Source organism: Falco cherrug, chromosome 1 (genome assembly GCF_023634085.1).
Source record: "Falco cherrug isolate bFalChe1 chromosome 1, bFalChe1.pri, whole genome shotgun sequence".
NCBI classification, from domain to species: domain Eukaryota; kingdom Metazoa; phylum Chordata; class Aves; order Falconiformes; family Falconidae; genus Falco; species Falco cherrug.
In genome coordinates this window covers 115,664,792-115,680,803 of record NC_073697.1, presented here as the reverse complement: position 1 = coordinate 115,680,803, position 16,012 = coordinate 115,664,792, and the positions used below count along the sequence as shown (strand labels likewise).

Sequence of the window (16,012 nt, the reverse complement as noted above, 5' to 3'; positions counted from 1 at the left end):
TCTCTGTACCAGGAACACAGACAATCCCGTACTACCACACAGCACAGATCGACTCTAACAAAATTAATAAGATATTTGCAACAGAAGCCAAGGGAATTTTAAAACTGCAGACACAGAAGTCATGCATACACAGACATTCCTACAAAGCTGCAGCATCTGCTATTGAGATTGGCTACATCTACTTGAAACCTGACAGCAGGAAAGACTTAATTTCATACAAACTTTTCACAAAAAATATACTTGACAATAGGACATTTTTAAAACAGAGAAAAAATGTCAACTGAAAGAACCAGTGTCTTGTATTTAAACAATATGCTTACCATTCAGAAATAATACACAAAATACTTCCCTAAGTCAGGGTCTTTTTGAATACTGGTAGCATTGTGTTTGACCTCTTTGAAAAAGTAAAAAACATATGATTTTGTCATTGAATCCCAAGGCATCATAACCTGCAAGGTCCCCTCTCAAATCTATCTCAGCCCCCTCACTAACAGCACTTAACTAGGGATTTCAATGCTCCATACTTTCTTCTTGCACTTTTTTGTTTCTCCTTTTATTCTGAAAGCAATTTATAAACAGAACCAATAAAGCCTGATTCTTCACGAGTTTTGGTGGGTTTTTTTCCACTCCATTTCAACCCTTCCATTTATTCTGAGATTAAAAAAAATAAAATTCAAGATTTGGATCACTTGCATTGACCCACCAGTATCAGACTTCCAAATGAGCTGTTATCTGTGTATCTCATCGGCATTATCGTCTTCTGTTTAAACGTTGTTTTCATTGTTGCCACAGTTAAAAAAGGAGAGAGGGATTGTTGGATTGTTTCAGTCTATTCACTGTGAATGGTTAGGGTATATAAGACAGTAGGCAGATCGAAAATGACATCTTACTGGCTGGAATCCTCCCAAAATAAGCACCAATTCATTGCAAACATAACCACACAGTTCTTCCAGTCTTTTCTCTGGCTTTCTTTTCTTAGTCGGCAGAGATGCAAATGTTTCCAACCTTACTTTAAACATATCTGGGTTTATAGTAAAAATAGGATCACATAATGCGCAAACACACACACACACAAAAAGAGAAAAAAGCAAGTTATCTTTGACTGTGAAACACTACTACTTGTACCACTAATTTCATTTAAGAGACTTTCTCTGGCTTTAAGTAGAGAAAGTTTAGGGTCCTACCCATCTAGCAGACACAGCTGCAACTATTCAGTGGCCAGCGAGCTGCTGAGAGACTTCAACAGCTGAACACTTTCAATCTCACCACCGACATATTAAGAACACCTAGGAAGTTTCATGTTCCTATATATGACACACTTTATTAGCTAGAAAGTTTATACTATGCTGTCATCAAGAGAAATTTTAATAATGTCCTTTCACAAGCAAACCAGAAATTCAAGTAAACTAGGATTCTCTTGTTTGTGCAGTATTTATCCCCACCCAAATAAATAAAAAACCCTATATATAATCCTGAAGCCTACCAAACCACAAACAGAGCGCAAAACAAAAGATGTGAAATCATACTGAAACCACACCAAAATATATGTTTTTGGCCCTAACATATGCTGTACAGTAAGAAATGTTTCGTTTAGGAGTGCTGTAATTTCAGATGTAGAAATTCACAGAAATACATCATCAGATCATAAGATTTGATTCTTATTTACTTCTGGCCATTTTGTGGAGGGAAAGATGTTTTACCAACATGCAAATTTAGTTGTATGATCCATTCTAAAAACAACTGAAATTTTACAGCTAAATGGTAACATGAAACTTCAAATTCAAAAACATAACAGACAAACTACAATTCAAGACCCGCAGCATTAGTATTTTTTCAATGGAATAAAATAAAACATCAGCTATCACTTGCTAGTTTATACTCTACATTTTTAAAATGTATTATATAGTAGAAAATATATAGTAATGATATAAAATCTTTATAAAATTTGGCACGTTTCAAAGAATTACTCAAAGCTAAAAATATTTTGCGCCTAGGAGTATTCATTAGATGCCTCACTGCTCGCTTTGTGAGAGCGGCACCGCAGCCGCACAACGCCAGTTACGCCTCAAAGAAAAATGTGCGGGACTGACTTCACGTGTACTAGAACTGCACATGGTACAAGTCAGGTCCTACTACCAGATCCTATGAGAAAAACTTCATCCAAGTGAGAGAACTGTCTCAATCTCTGGCATAAGTCTTGCATTCAAAGCAGAAAAGAAAAACATTCTGCATGAAAATCACTTTTAAAATAATAGATTTTAAAAAGGAAATATAATCAGAGCATCAAGTAGAAACAGAAGAAAGGTACATTTTACAACTCTGTTAGAATGACTAGCAGTGAAAATAATTATTATTAAAAATCTCTTCTTATAAACAGTTCATGGTCTTGCCTACAGTCTCAGTTTCTGATGTTACCTACTTCCCCCAAGACGTTTCACTGGCCAAGGGTTAGGATGGGAACCAGAAGGAAGATCATCCTCATTCCAGGCCAAACACTAACAGTGCAGGCCACAATAAATATCTAAAAATATGATCTGCAGTTGCTATTAACTACTAAGCTTTTATTCTTTTCCCATACAAATAATTTGCTCTAGTAATCATGAACAAGTGGCTGACAAACATCAGCAAGGTAATCTGCCCAGACATATCTCCAAAGTCAGGGACTGGAATCGTTATGAAAAACAAAGGCACATTTCAAAGGTGTTATTCCAAAAGCATTAAGACTAATAACTATTCATATGGGATAGAAGAAAATAATTATGAGAATACTGTACAAGAATCATGTAAGGTTTTGGGGCACAGCATGAGTTACAGCAATTATATTGAAATACATTTGCCCCCTTCTGGGAATGGTATAGAATAACCTAGTCCAAACATGCTAATACAGATAGCAAAACCTGTCAATAACTTCAATTCAAATGATCAAAGAAAGACAAAAGGACTTGCTTGAACATTTAGCTCAAAGCCACACATCTAGATACATAACTAAGATGGCAAAGATAAAAGTGATTATTGTCTGTCACGCAGCTCTTGAGACGTTCCCTTTCTATGGCAAGCGAAGCTTCACCAGCTCCACGTCTATCAGTGATCAGCTACATGAGATTATTCACATTTACCTACAACCATTCTTTTTCTTGGAATAAGTAACTAGTTCACACATTAAGGCATCTCTAAAGATACGGAAACATTACTGATGACTGACAACCAGTGGACGCCCCCTAAAAGCTGGCATCAGAGTCCTGACTGATAGGAGGTGAAGTCAAAACAGAACTACCCAGCCACCAAGGCCATTCTTTGTGTTGGAGCAGACAGTTAGGAGTTGTCTGATTAATGGAGGTGTTGGTAACTGACCAGAGCAACACTTGGCACCCTTTCATACACCTGGGGAATGGAATTTTGAACTGCAAGAGGAAAATAAAAATTAGGTAAGAAGTGTATCAAGAATAGGTTATGTTCATCCCATCTGTATATACGGTTTCTGCTAGTGACAGTTTGTTTTCTGTTCAGTGCTAAAGCTGAGCCAAAAACTTCATATAAAAACACAAAGAAGGAAGTTTGTAACATTTATAGAACAGCAGTTTTATGCTATGGTAAGTAAACCTATGAAATTCAACTCCAGCTAAACAACACTTATCTGATACTGAATGTTAAATAGAACTTGGAACAAAGCGGCATATTCTACACCAAAGAAGATATAAAACTAATGCTTCAGCTCTCCAGAGATACGAAAACCATCCCGTTTTAAAGAAAGCAACCTGGGATAAAAGTATCAATAAATCCAAATTTTACTACGTCAGTTCTGGTGCTCTTAATTAATTCTGACTTGTGCTCAGGTAAACGGAAAAGGGTGCTACCAACAGGTGACTGGGTTCAGTGTATCTAACACTCAGAATGCAAGTATCATGAGTTAACAAAAATGAGTGATGAAACACCACTGCAATAAAGACTTATTACTTCCAGAAGTATACACAAACAGAAGCTCTCATGTTCCTTTTCTGGGGTCCGCCAATCAATCTTCTCTCCCAGATTTGAATTTTTAATACCATCCAAGCACCAAGAAAGGAGCATTTACATTAGCTGTTCTTTTTTTTCCAGTTCTACTTTGTTCACAGCTGATTTCAGGTGACCTGACTAGTATTAGCAAATTCCAGGAAGTAGGTAAGATTTAAAACATTACTTCCCTCGGGTCGAGGCACCAACTGGACATCATGTGTCCCCTTCCACATACCAGACCAGGGAGAAGGGGGTAGGAAATAAAATTAAAGTTCAAATATTGACTGCCTCTTACTCCAGCTCAGTCACCTATATTAAAGGAACTTCCTCTAGATGATAGAAATTGGAATTTTCTTTCAAAACAAAAAAACTGATCTGACTATTCAAGGAAACTTACCTTCACACCACCACATGCAAAAAAAGAAACCTGATGGTACCTTCCTTCAGACAACATAAAATGACCCACATTTGCAGAAGAAAAATGAGGACAGTTACGTAGATTGATATGGCACGCAAACTTACTGACCTAAAAGAAAGGCTATTCGCTACCGAGTGAGAACTGCTGAGAAACATCTTCTGTTGAAAAAGCAAAGGACTTTACTCCTTAGATCTTTTCAGAGATGCTTCTGAATGCAGACATTACAAGATCTTTTTCTGAAGGCATTATTTTCTGATATACTACTTTTCTTCAAAACAACTAAATGGAAGAATGATGAACTACAAACACTCTTGTTACTCCATCTAAAGCCAAAGGATTTACAAACAACTGGACAGTAATATGACATCTTTTTACACTGCTAAACTGCATTGTAGGAACATAGTAATAAAAAAATAATTAAAAAAACCCCAAGAGCCACCTTTCTACCTTAAATTTAGTGATTGCTTATATTCAGGAAAACAATTTCCAGAAAACTACATTGGCATAGCAAGGGGAAGGATGGTGATCTGTGCACCTAGATAGGAAAGCAGATGTCCGTAAGTCATTCCATCAAGATAAAGGCCACACCTTTAGAATTATTTTTAAGACATTGCTTTAGAGACTGATTTTGAAACCACTTTTACCCACTGCCTGAACAGGTTTTGTAGTGACAATTTCCTTAACAACTTTCATTCAAAAGACCATACTTTTGCCAAGTATAAAATTCATCATACTTCTGTATTTAAAAGTTTCAATAAACTGCAACTGCCTTATCTATAGAACAGTGGGTGAAACAAGAGGGTTATCATGTTCACCCAGGCAAGTTGAACAGTTTTGAACAAAAATTTTAATGTCTCAATAACATTAGAATTAGCAGCCAACCCCCCCCCCCCTTTATTTTAACATTCAGTAACAGGAATGTTTTTTAGAGTGCGCTAGAACTATCAAAAGCTTTTCCTTTCAACAACCAGTATGCACGAGTAATTATTTCACTAAACAACTCAGCAATGTCACTAGATGACTGGCAAATACACTAATAAATCTGTCGTTTATAAACCCTAACTAAAAACAAGTACTAGTACTAATCTGTGGATGATCAGTTGACTTTCTCCTTTTGCCATTCAATTTCACAGCTCCTGAACAAACACACAGACGCGCTAATCAATTTCTTCCTGAGGTGACTCTCTTCCACTTACAGGATCTGTACATTTGACTGCTGATTATAGGCAAGCTTTGGCAGGTTCCTGTGGCAAGCAAGCTTGCAGTTAGTTCAGTCCCGCCTTCAGAAAGGAGACTCATGAAGGACAAAAAGATTTAAATAAAAATGGAGAAGGGGAGGAAAACAAGAGCAGGAATATTAAAGCTACAAAGGTGTTCAATAAAAAATGTCAGTCTCTAATAAAAGAGTAAAAATTATTATGCTTAAGCTTAGCTACCCCCTGTGTACAGTCAATTCTGCTGCTTACGAGTCACTTCTACAGCCGTTAAAGCCATTGAAAGCTCGGTGTGTTCCCTGAGCCAGCTCTGACCCCACAGTGCAGCCTGCTACTCAGAGGAACAGACCTACAGTTTAGAGTAAAACTTGGTTGTTGGAGGGCACAAAAGTGACAAGAGCTCGCTTCGATAGCTTAGATGCTGAGGTAATGCTGAATGAAAGCAGTGGACGCAAACAAATGAATCGTAGCTTCGGGCTGGAGTAATATCAGGTGCATCTCTACACCCCGAGGGCTCAACTCCTACACTTCTTAAGTCCCTCCCCTGAAACAGCCTCCTGCAGTTTCACTTAGAGATCCAGCAGAGAACAGGTACTTCTCTCTCAGCAGTGACAGCTACAGCTTCCCAACAGGGATCCCCTTGAAGGTTTCGGACACCTATGTATCCGGTAAGTACATTTCTTTCGAGCATTTTTTTTCCAAATAAAGTGAGTTCGTATTAACTAAAAAGCAGATCAGAAGGGTTCGCTTTTCAGCTGTCTCCCAAGCCTAGGTGACTCCTAGCAGGTGCGCTTACTGCACCAGTTTCAGCTTTCAGCACAAAGTTTCAACAGGAGAGGGAAATATTTTAGTTTGAGAGAGAAAAACTAACTCTTGCAAGTTTTTATAATAACTAGCTCTTGTTGGTGAAAAGTGTTTTAAGCACCTTTTTTCACACAGGAAGTTAATGTATTATATTGAAATATGACAAAAAGCTGTATTGCTTAAAATTGCTATGTTTCGTCTGCCAACTATTCTTCATACAATAGTGTCGGGTTAATCTGAAAAGCTTGTATGAAAACAAGATACTCCAGTTTTGATTTATTATTTTTTCCAGCTTCTGGGAATTTAGCACAGAAAATAGGATTGTTTTGAGCTATCCTCTCTCTAGTCAATTAAAGTGTATGAAGACATCGAATTGTTAACTTCATATTTACAAAATTTATTTTTTTTCTTATCCATGCTGCCTAACCAATTATTTAATCTCTGTTTCTGCACTACTTCTCAAACGCGCACTCACACACAAGCACGCGCTCCTCTTCGGTCCATACCTTCAACACACACTTCCCTTCCCATCCTCGCCAACCCACTCCTCTCACCCATATTTCCTCCTCATTAACAAACAGTTGCGTTAAAATTTATCTTTCAGTTTAAAGGAACTGGAAGTTTAGAAGGGAGTGGTGGTTAATCACTGGAAAATCTCAGCTAGAATAAAACTCACAAATCTTGTTCTTGCAACACTCTAGGTAGGTGACAATGGCATGTCCTTGAGTTATGCAATAATGCCACATCACAATATTTTAATTATAGCATGTCCTTCAAAATGTTCCACCCCGGTGAGTACTCCTGGTCAGAGAGATCAACATCACCAAAAGGATACTGCAATAATAATGGAGTGTGCATGACAAACTGTTACGTAGTTTGCTAAAGCAGTGTCCTAAAAAGAAATATAATTACCATCCCTGCTTGTAATAAAAGACATTTTGAAATTTCCTCTTTGATCAACTGGGCATCTTAAACAATTTAGACTACTTAAAAACCTAAAAAACAACATGCACATGTATATATGTACATATATATGTATGTGTGTATGCATGTGTATGAATACATATGTGCATGTGTGTATACACTTATACCCACATACATTTTTGTTTATATATTTATACACACACGTACACAATGTTAAACAATATTCTTGTTTTCTGAACTTGCTAATATATTAAAGGCAAGGAGGTAGCAACAAGAAACTTTCAAAAATAAAAGGCAGAAAACCTGCAGCTATCAGTCTCAGGCTGGAAAGGGCTACAGGTTAGAAAGCTGTGAGGAGGTACAGTATCGACAAAAAACAGACAAATAAGACAACCCCAGCTTAACCAATATTATCTGAATAATCTATTTCCAATAAAAATATAAATAAATAATACCACTACATTTCAAAGCTAGAAAGAGAAAATTTTAATAATATTAACTATCTGCATTGGTAAAAATCAGGTATACAGAAAATAAATTCTCAATCTGAAAAAAAAAAAAAAGTTACATGAAAACTATCATCCTGCTACTGAAGAACATTTTCTATTTTAAAAAGATACCATAAGTTATGCCATTCAAGTTTAAGGAAAAAGCAACTATTTATTTTGATTTTTCTTTCTTATACTAGATTTTATTTTTGGTAGCACAAAACATATATTGTACAACTGTAACATTATTTATATAGAGACAGTTTTAATTGTTTGCACCTATTTTAAACTATTAATGTCTTTTCCAGCTGTATCTGTGGGATCAAGTACTTTTAAATTTTTTTAATTATGAAATATGTACCTCTGCCAGATACGCCTATGTTTTACTTAGAGACTGGAGGAGAAATTATCCTTCTTGTCTGCGTTTAGAAATATTTTATTACTGGCATTTTTAAACCATGAGAAGAAAAGGGATTAAACAGTAAAAGAGAGAAACAGAGCATTAATCTGGCTGACACAAGTCTATGTTAACAAAAGGGTAAACAACCTTTAAAATAAGCTACTTGTTCTACACCTCCCAAGTCAGAGCAGCAGGTTCTGGGAGCACTACTGTCTGCAGGTTGAGCATGCCATCAAAACAAATCAAGAAAAAAAAAAAAAAAAAAAAAAAGCTGTTGTAATCCTTTCCTGCTGTGCACATGGCAAAGAAGCTCCAATGCTCCAAATTTCTAACATTAAAACTGCAACAATGCATTCTATCTTATTAAGAAACGATAGTTAATACTCTGTTGAACAGGAATAACTTGATTCAAAGTTAAATACCAAGTACAAAGTCGGGGTGGGGGGGAACAGGACACACAGGAATTTTCATTATTAAGCAAAGGAAAGCTAGCAGAACAAGAAAATCTAATTAACATCTCTTTATTATAAGAGCTGCACCTGAATGCAAATTCAGACTGTTATCATAAATGGTTTAACTAAGAATGCAATGGAGTTTTGACAACAATATTATTTTTTTTTCAAAAATAATTAGTACAAGTGCTTCCAAGAAGATATAAAGAGCAACAGGTACAAACTGACTGGACCAAGTCCCCTACAGACTGTCCACATTAGTTATACATCATTAGTCAAAAATAAATGCAACAAGCTCACTTAAGGAAAAAAAAAAAAAAAAGAAAGACCGGTTTCTTCTCTGGACCTCCCCTCCTACACCTCAATTTTTATTTATTTTATTTTTAATGTAAAAGCATTATTCTTAATCTTTCAAAGCAATTCTGGCTATCATTATTTATTTTTGTAAAATATGATATGATTTTTTTTTCGATTATTTAACTACTATTTTAACCAGGCTTCAACGGCATAACTTTAACATGCTGCTATATAATTCTTTTTTTTTTTTTCATTGTTACAGTATCAGTATCCAACTCAAACAACCAAAACAGCTTTGCTAAAACCTGAAAAATAAAAAGCTACTTCTCTACACATTCCTTTTTCTTTAGGCTATTGCAACATTTAATCATTTGTAAATACTAAGAAAAAACAATCAAGCTTTTTTTACTTACAGAGCAATTTTGCATTTTTCAGAGTGCCTTCACAATTACTATTTTAACAAAACTAATATTCCTATGACAACAGAAACAACATTTAATACAATTTTCTAGAATTACTATACCTGATGAAACAAGCAGCAGTTCTGTAGCCTTGCCTTCAGTTTTCATAATGTGTTGCATGTCATTTTCTATTAAATAATCTCCGATTTAAGAAATGCAAAACATCCCTACTTTAACTGAAATCTCACAGCATGTAATTACCAGCAATTCTTTTCATAAAGTTGGTATTTTAATACTACTAATTCAAACGTCTATGTAAAAAGCTTTTTTTAAAAAAAAAAACAAACAACCATCAAGTTATCTAGTCACTCTTACAATTAGTATTCCTGTAGTTTCGGGTAACACAATAGATACAGTACGTGGTTTTGCAACAGTCATCATTTTGATAATGATGCTTATAGTTCATGATGAAATCATCAGTTTTTAGATCTCTGCCATAACACATCCTATAAAATCATGAGAACTTGACTCTGAGAGTTTCTCACGCCTTCAGAATCAGTGAACATAATGGAACAAGCTGATACAAGCCCTCCTGACTTATCTACTGAGCAAATCATTAGGCTGTATAAAGTATCCACAACCTTCGTTTTTCTGAAGAAAGGCAGATGGATCATTCCCGTATAAATCAATTACTGCCAGACACTTTTTAACCTGAATTAATACACTTGTGTGTCTGCGTTAACTGTACGCCATATGTAAGGTGCTACACAGCCCAAGAATGTGAAATGTGCTTATCAAGCAGAAGATTCTATTAGTCAGATATTGCAGTACTCATTTCTCTTAATTGAATTAGGAAGAGGAAGAAAATTGGTGTGGTTTTATCCTTCGAGAGATTGGCCACTTTTGAGGTACCCATTGAGATTAGGCTGTTAGGAAATGCCATGCCAGTTGAAAGAGGGGGTTGGTCAGTCCTGAAAGAGCCAAGTCAGCTACCCAAGTGCACCCAGTCCACTCCACCCTCGTTTCACCAAAGCAGGAAATTCCCTCCTCTCTCCCCAACCGGCCCGACAGGCTTGCCCCATATCCAGCTGCTGCCAGGACCTGCCTCTTCTCATCCTACCCACCTCCACTCCTCTCTCAACAGCTCCACCTAGATTTCTACTTTCATCTTCTGAATGAACATTCCACCAGTTCTCAAAGAAAACTCTTTCAAGCTGGTAGCGAGGCAGGTGACTAGCACTGCTGAAAATTAGGCCACTTCTGTGACCATGCTTAGGTGCAGAGGGATGTCACAGTTTAATGTGCATCAACCTCAAGTCTGGCACCCAGCATTTTTGGTTTGTTAAAAAAAATAAAATATGCACAACACACCATATGTAATATGAGGGGGAATACAGTTAAAAGAGTGTATACTTTGTATTTAGTTCCAATATTCCACTACAGCTAATTTTAAACTTTGTGTTACAGTTCCTGCACTGCCAGTTGCAAAAGTGTTGTTTTCCGGCACCCCCTCTTCCCTGAGACACCGCCGGAGTTGGCTTCCTCTCTTCACCTGGGAAGAAGGATTCTAGAAACCTGAAAAACTGGAAACATCAAGAGGCTAAAACTGAGGAAAGCTAACCACAATAAAGTTTTTATAAAGAACCATTACATTTAATTGTTTAAAGCAGAAAAAAAAATGAGTCTGCTCAAAGAACGTAAACCAAAGAAGCCTCATTATATCCCAAGACCACCAGGAAAGCCATTTAAGTACAAGTGTTTTCAGTGCCCCTTCACTTGCAATGAGAAATCCCATCTTTTCAACCACATGAAGTATGGCCTCTGCAAGAACTCAATTACTTTAGTATCGGAGCAGGATCGCGTTATCAAGTGTCCAAAGACCAGTTCTTTGGAGCCCAAACAGATCAATCAGCTTGAATCTACAGTCAAGCCAACTTCTTCCAAATCTGTCACAAACGGACTGTCAAATCTCGATTCAAAGCCTCAATATCCTTTTGCAAAAGAAGATGCCAAGGAAAATGTTGAATTACAAAACCAGGCAACAAGCACAGCAATTCAAGGACAAAAACCTGTGATGCAGAAGGAATTAAACCCTGCCAGCACTACAGCAGAAAGCGCCATCAGCATGCAGCCTCTTTTGGACAGCATCGTGAGGCCCTCGGCTTTCGTTCCTGTAGGAGAACACAGAGATAGTAAAGGCCCAGAAACTAGTGAAGTATCTGACATTGTATCACTCTCTAACAAAAGTTCACCTTTTCACACCAAGTCTGCGTTCCATGCACCAAGTCACCCATGGAAAGCAGGTTCTCCTTTCCTCCCAGAGTTTCCACATAAAGTTGCTCCTACAAAAGGCTTTGGTTCCATTTCACCTTACATGCAACCAATGATTCCTGAGTACTCGCCCCATTTTTATGAGCATAGGCTGGCTATCTACACACCTTACTTGCTTCCAGGTAATTCAGAGTGTGAAAGCTCTGCTCTGTCTGTCTATGGCACACAAGATCAAAGACACTTTCTTCCCCACCCTGGCCCGCTTCCAAAACCCATAAATCCATCAGCGTATGAACACTATCGATTGTTCCAACAATATCATTCCACTCCTCCGATACCATATGGATTTTGTAGGCCAACAGATCCTTTTTACAGATTTTCACATGTAGCTGGTATTAACAGAGATCAAAATTCTCATCTAATGGAAGAAACTACCTTGCTGTATCCAGCTTCTTTAAGCCCATCCCAACAATACCCTCTAAGTTCACATAAAAAACAAGCAGATTATGAAAAAGAAATGACATTATTGCATGCCAAAAGTCATTCCAAAGATGACCAAAATGAAAGAGAGAATGCTAAAATGAGCCCTCTCGCAGGAAGCGCGGCAACAGGCTCCCCTGGCAGACCCAGCCCAACCAACTTCACCCAGACAAGCCATGCATGCGAAGGCTTATTTGACCTCTCTAACAAGTCATCTTCCACGTCGCTTGGCAAGTATGATCAACCAGAAGAAAACTTCACAGCTTTTAAACCTGTGAGAAAAAGCACTGATCAACCAACTCCGCTTCAAAGTGTGCAGACACAGCAAGACAGAGGAGATTCACCTACCAGGTAAAATAATAAAATCACTTTGCAAATTCTTGTCAGATTTACTAGGGACACACAAAGATAGATGGGCACATTTCATGCGATGCCTCATAAATATATTTACATTTACAGCATCGAGATCATTTGTTCTATATTAACTGCGCAAAGCATAGTACAACTCACAGTTGCTACAGTGAGTAGACCAGTCGTTTTCCTTAAGTGTATCAGGTATTTCCAATACCATTACGATGCATGTGTCTGCGTATTTCAGGAAATACCTGTGTTACAGCAATGTGTATGGTAAAAGGGACTTGGGAGGGTTAAAGGAGAAACAACAGAATTACCAGACTTCTAGCCAGACTTTTTCCTCCCTGCCCACTTCACTTCCTCAGCCCCAATGTAAAAGAGCAACTGATGGTGAATTCTCTTTTTCTCCTCATTTATTTCAGCATTAACGTCACTGATGAAGATTCACACACACAGAACGAAAGCCATAACAATGAAGGTTCACTGTCCAACACAGAAGACGACACAGGGATAGTTCCCCTTAATCTTTCAAAAAAGGCTGATACAAACACAGGACCTACACATGAGCATGCATACAAAACGACACCCAAAACAGAAAGTCAGAACTTCCTGGAATTGCAAGACATGCCTCTGAACCTCTCGGTAAAAGATTCCTGTAACACAGTAAGCCTAAAACCATCATTCCACAGTCCATCTCATGATAATGGTGCTGCTACTTCTCCAAACACCGAAAATGAAACCTCCGGAGCAGATGCATGTAACCCCAAGAACCCTGTTAACGGTGCCTGTGACAAATCTTCTTTCACAGCTCACCATAATGAAGCTCAAGACTTAAGAATAATTGACAGCTGTGATGAACAGAAACAAACAGCAGCTGTAGCCCTCTGTCAGCTAGCTGCGTACAGCCCAAGCAAAGCTAGAATGGACAACGAAGGGCAGAGTCCTCAGGACGATAATGCTTCGTGTACAGAACCTACTCTTAATTCTTCTGATACTCAGGATACTCAGTGCAATCAAAAAGTAAAAGGACAAAAAAGGACAAATCAGAAAGAATCAGCAAAATCACAGCAAGGTACTAAAAGAGTAAGGCCAAATGACTGTAGCAGAGTCTTCACTTTAAGGAAGAGAACAAGAATATCTTAATACTTTACTTTCCAATGAGTGTCTGGTCATAGAAGCTAGTTACCAGCAACACCATAAAATTTCTACAAACCGCCTCTTATTGGGTTTGGTCCCTGACAAGATATATTCAATTCCTCCCATGTAAATAATGTTCATAATTTTATATTAATATTTTTAAGTAACTGAACTTTCCCTTGTATAAGCTCAGATTTTGATGAGTGAATTTTTGCATTCGTTACTAAAGCCAAAGTACATTAGATGAATCTTTAACGGTTTTTGCAATTGTATTAATGTAAAATAACTTTTACAACTTCTTTTCTTAAAAGATGCTTAAGCTCTAGAAACAATACTGTTCAATAACATACTGTCATAGTCTTTCAGGCTTAATTTCATTTAATAGTGGGTTTTTTTCTTTTTTCTTTGAACAACTTTTTATTTCACTGTGCAGTAGTTTAAATAAGCTTAAGATTAAACCTGGCTATTTAGAATTTACTGTAAAAACTGTTTTGTGTATGAATTCACCTTGCTATTATAACACAAAACAACAGGTCAATATTTGTTACTCAGAGGCAGATGCCAGTTTAAACAAACAGATCCAAGCCTTGTATAAGCAAGCTGTTCTTACGTTGACTAAAAACAAGATTCAAGTTAAAGCAAAGAAAGCCTGCACCAATTTAACAAATGCAGTTTATGTCCACCTTTAACTGAACCACTATGAAAACAACACCAAAAATTTGAAGATCTAAACAACGTAGGTGCCTACTCCTGAGGTTAGACAGACACTGGGCAACCTTCAAACTCCAAGCCTAGAAGATTATTTATATAATTTATTTCACCTGAGGCCAACTCTCCTGGTGAAGGTCTTATTTCAGTATACATGTATCACTAATTATTAGTTTCAGTGTGCTTCTATCTACATACATCCTAAAACTATTTTCTGCTTCTATAACTATGTATATAAACTTGCAATTTTTCAAATAAATCTGTGACCTGTACTTAAAGTATATGGGAAGTCATTAATGAACACAAATACATTCACTACACTATCTGTGACATATTTTGTAAGAAAAATTAGCACAGAAATTGCTAGCCAAAGTCTCAATTTACAAGTAGAATTTGGCACGGAATACCAATTAACACTAAAAAAGGAGTTTCCTTCAGTGAAGGAAGTTCATTATGCTGATTAATCCATCTGTATTTTAGCTCCATGTGACAAACCTCAGAATTTCCTCTGCCTTAAAGCTGCTGTCCAACTTAGCGAAACTTCTACAAAAGTTTAACAAAAATAAGGCTGTTCCACTGTATAAACACCCTGCGTAAATTTGCATAGTATACACTACCAGTCTAAGTAAAACAAACCCAGACTAAGCATTATTCACTTCGAACTATGGGTATAAATTTCTCATTGATTCATTATTCAGAAAATAGACATCCTCACCTGCCTAAACATTAGTCTTTTATAGATAAAAGCTTTTCCTGGATTATCAAAAGACAAGAATATCAATCTGCTTTTCAACAAAGGGAATACGGTAACAGAAGAAGTCCAGTTAACTCAAATTACCACGTTAAGGTGGTAAGAAAGTATGATGTATGAAGTTGGACATCAGTACATGATGAAACAAGGAGAAAGAGCTTCTTTCTAGGCCAAGTTCAAAGCTTCAAGCTTAGGGACATATGCTATCAAATCCATGATTTCCAAACATGAACCTACAGAGCCTAGTGTCATCGCTGCTGTTTTTTAAACTACATTAAGCTATCTGCCTCACTAATCTCTTAAAGTTTCATAGAAGCAGGAAGTTTCATAGTTTCCCTTGTCCATAATTTTGAAAAAACTCATCTATTTTATTGTTGATATGAATGTCTTTAAATCAACAAGGAAAAACCTTGTGGTGGTTTTCCATACAATTTATTCTTCACCATCTCTATACAGATATTATTCATAGAAACAAGCTCCAGTGGTGAAGTCTACCTCATCTTCACTCTTCAAATTAAATAAAAACTGGGCTAAAGGGAACCACATAGAGGTTAACCAGTCAAACAGCTCTCCATAACTTGAATAACTTTATTTTTGTCCTTCCTAACAGAAATTTTTCTAACTCAATGTCCATGAAATATTGTAGGGCTCCAGTTCCTTTAGAGTAAGAAAATCAGTCCTAATGCTTACCTAACTATTCTCTTGCTGCACATTATACCTGTAATCTTGTTCTGGTTACTGAAAATAGTTGTCAAAAATAAAGGTTTTCTTTAAAGAGGAAGAGAATAAGCATTCAGTTCTGTCTTCTCTCAACCAAATAACCTCAGTTCTTTCAGCCTTTCCCTGTCAATCTTATTTTCTGCTCTCTTCATGATTCCTGCTAGCTTTCTTTAAATGATCTTTTAAGTGTGATGTCCTAA

The 16,012-nt window shown here is 36.9% G+C and overlaps 2 protein-coding genes across 4 annotated transcripts in view; one reads left to right on the top strand and one right to left on the bottom strand.

Moving 5' to 3' along the window:
* Positions 1-16,012, bottom strand: part of TBCD (tubulin folding cofactor D) — a 129,600-nt gene that overhangs the window by 82,711 nt on the left and 30,877 nt on the right. The gene's annotated exons all lie outside the window — the stretch shown is intronic.
* Positions 6,204-14,544, top strand: ZNF750 (zinc finger protein 750). Its single transcript, XM_005444699.4, has 3 exons — positions 6,204-6,293; positions 10,859-12,493; positions 12,919-14,544. The coding sequence occupies exons 2-3, from the start codon at positions 11,070-11,072 to the stop codon at positions 13,637-13,639; spliced, it is 2,145 nt and encodes a 714-aa protein (XP_005444756.1). The 5' UTR covers positions 6,204-6,293; positions 10,859-11,069; the 3' UTR covers positions 13,640-14,544.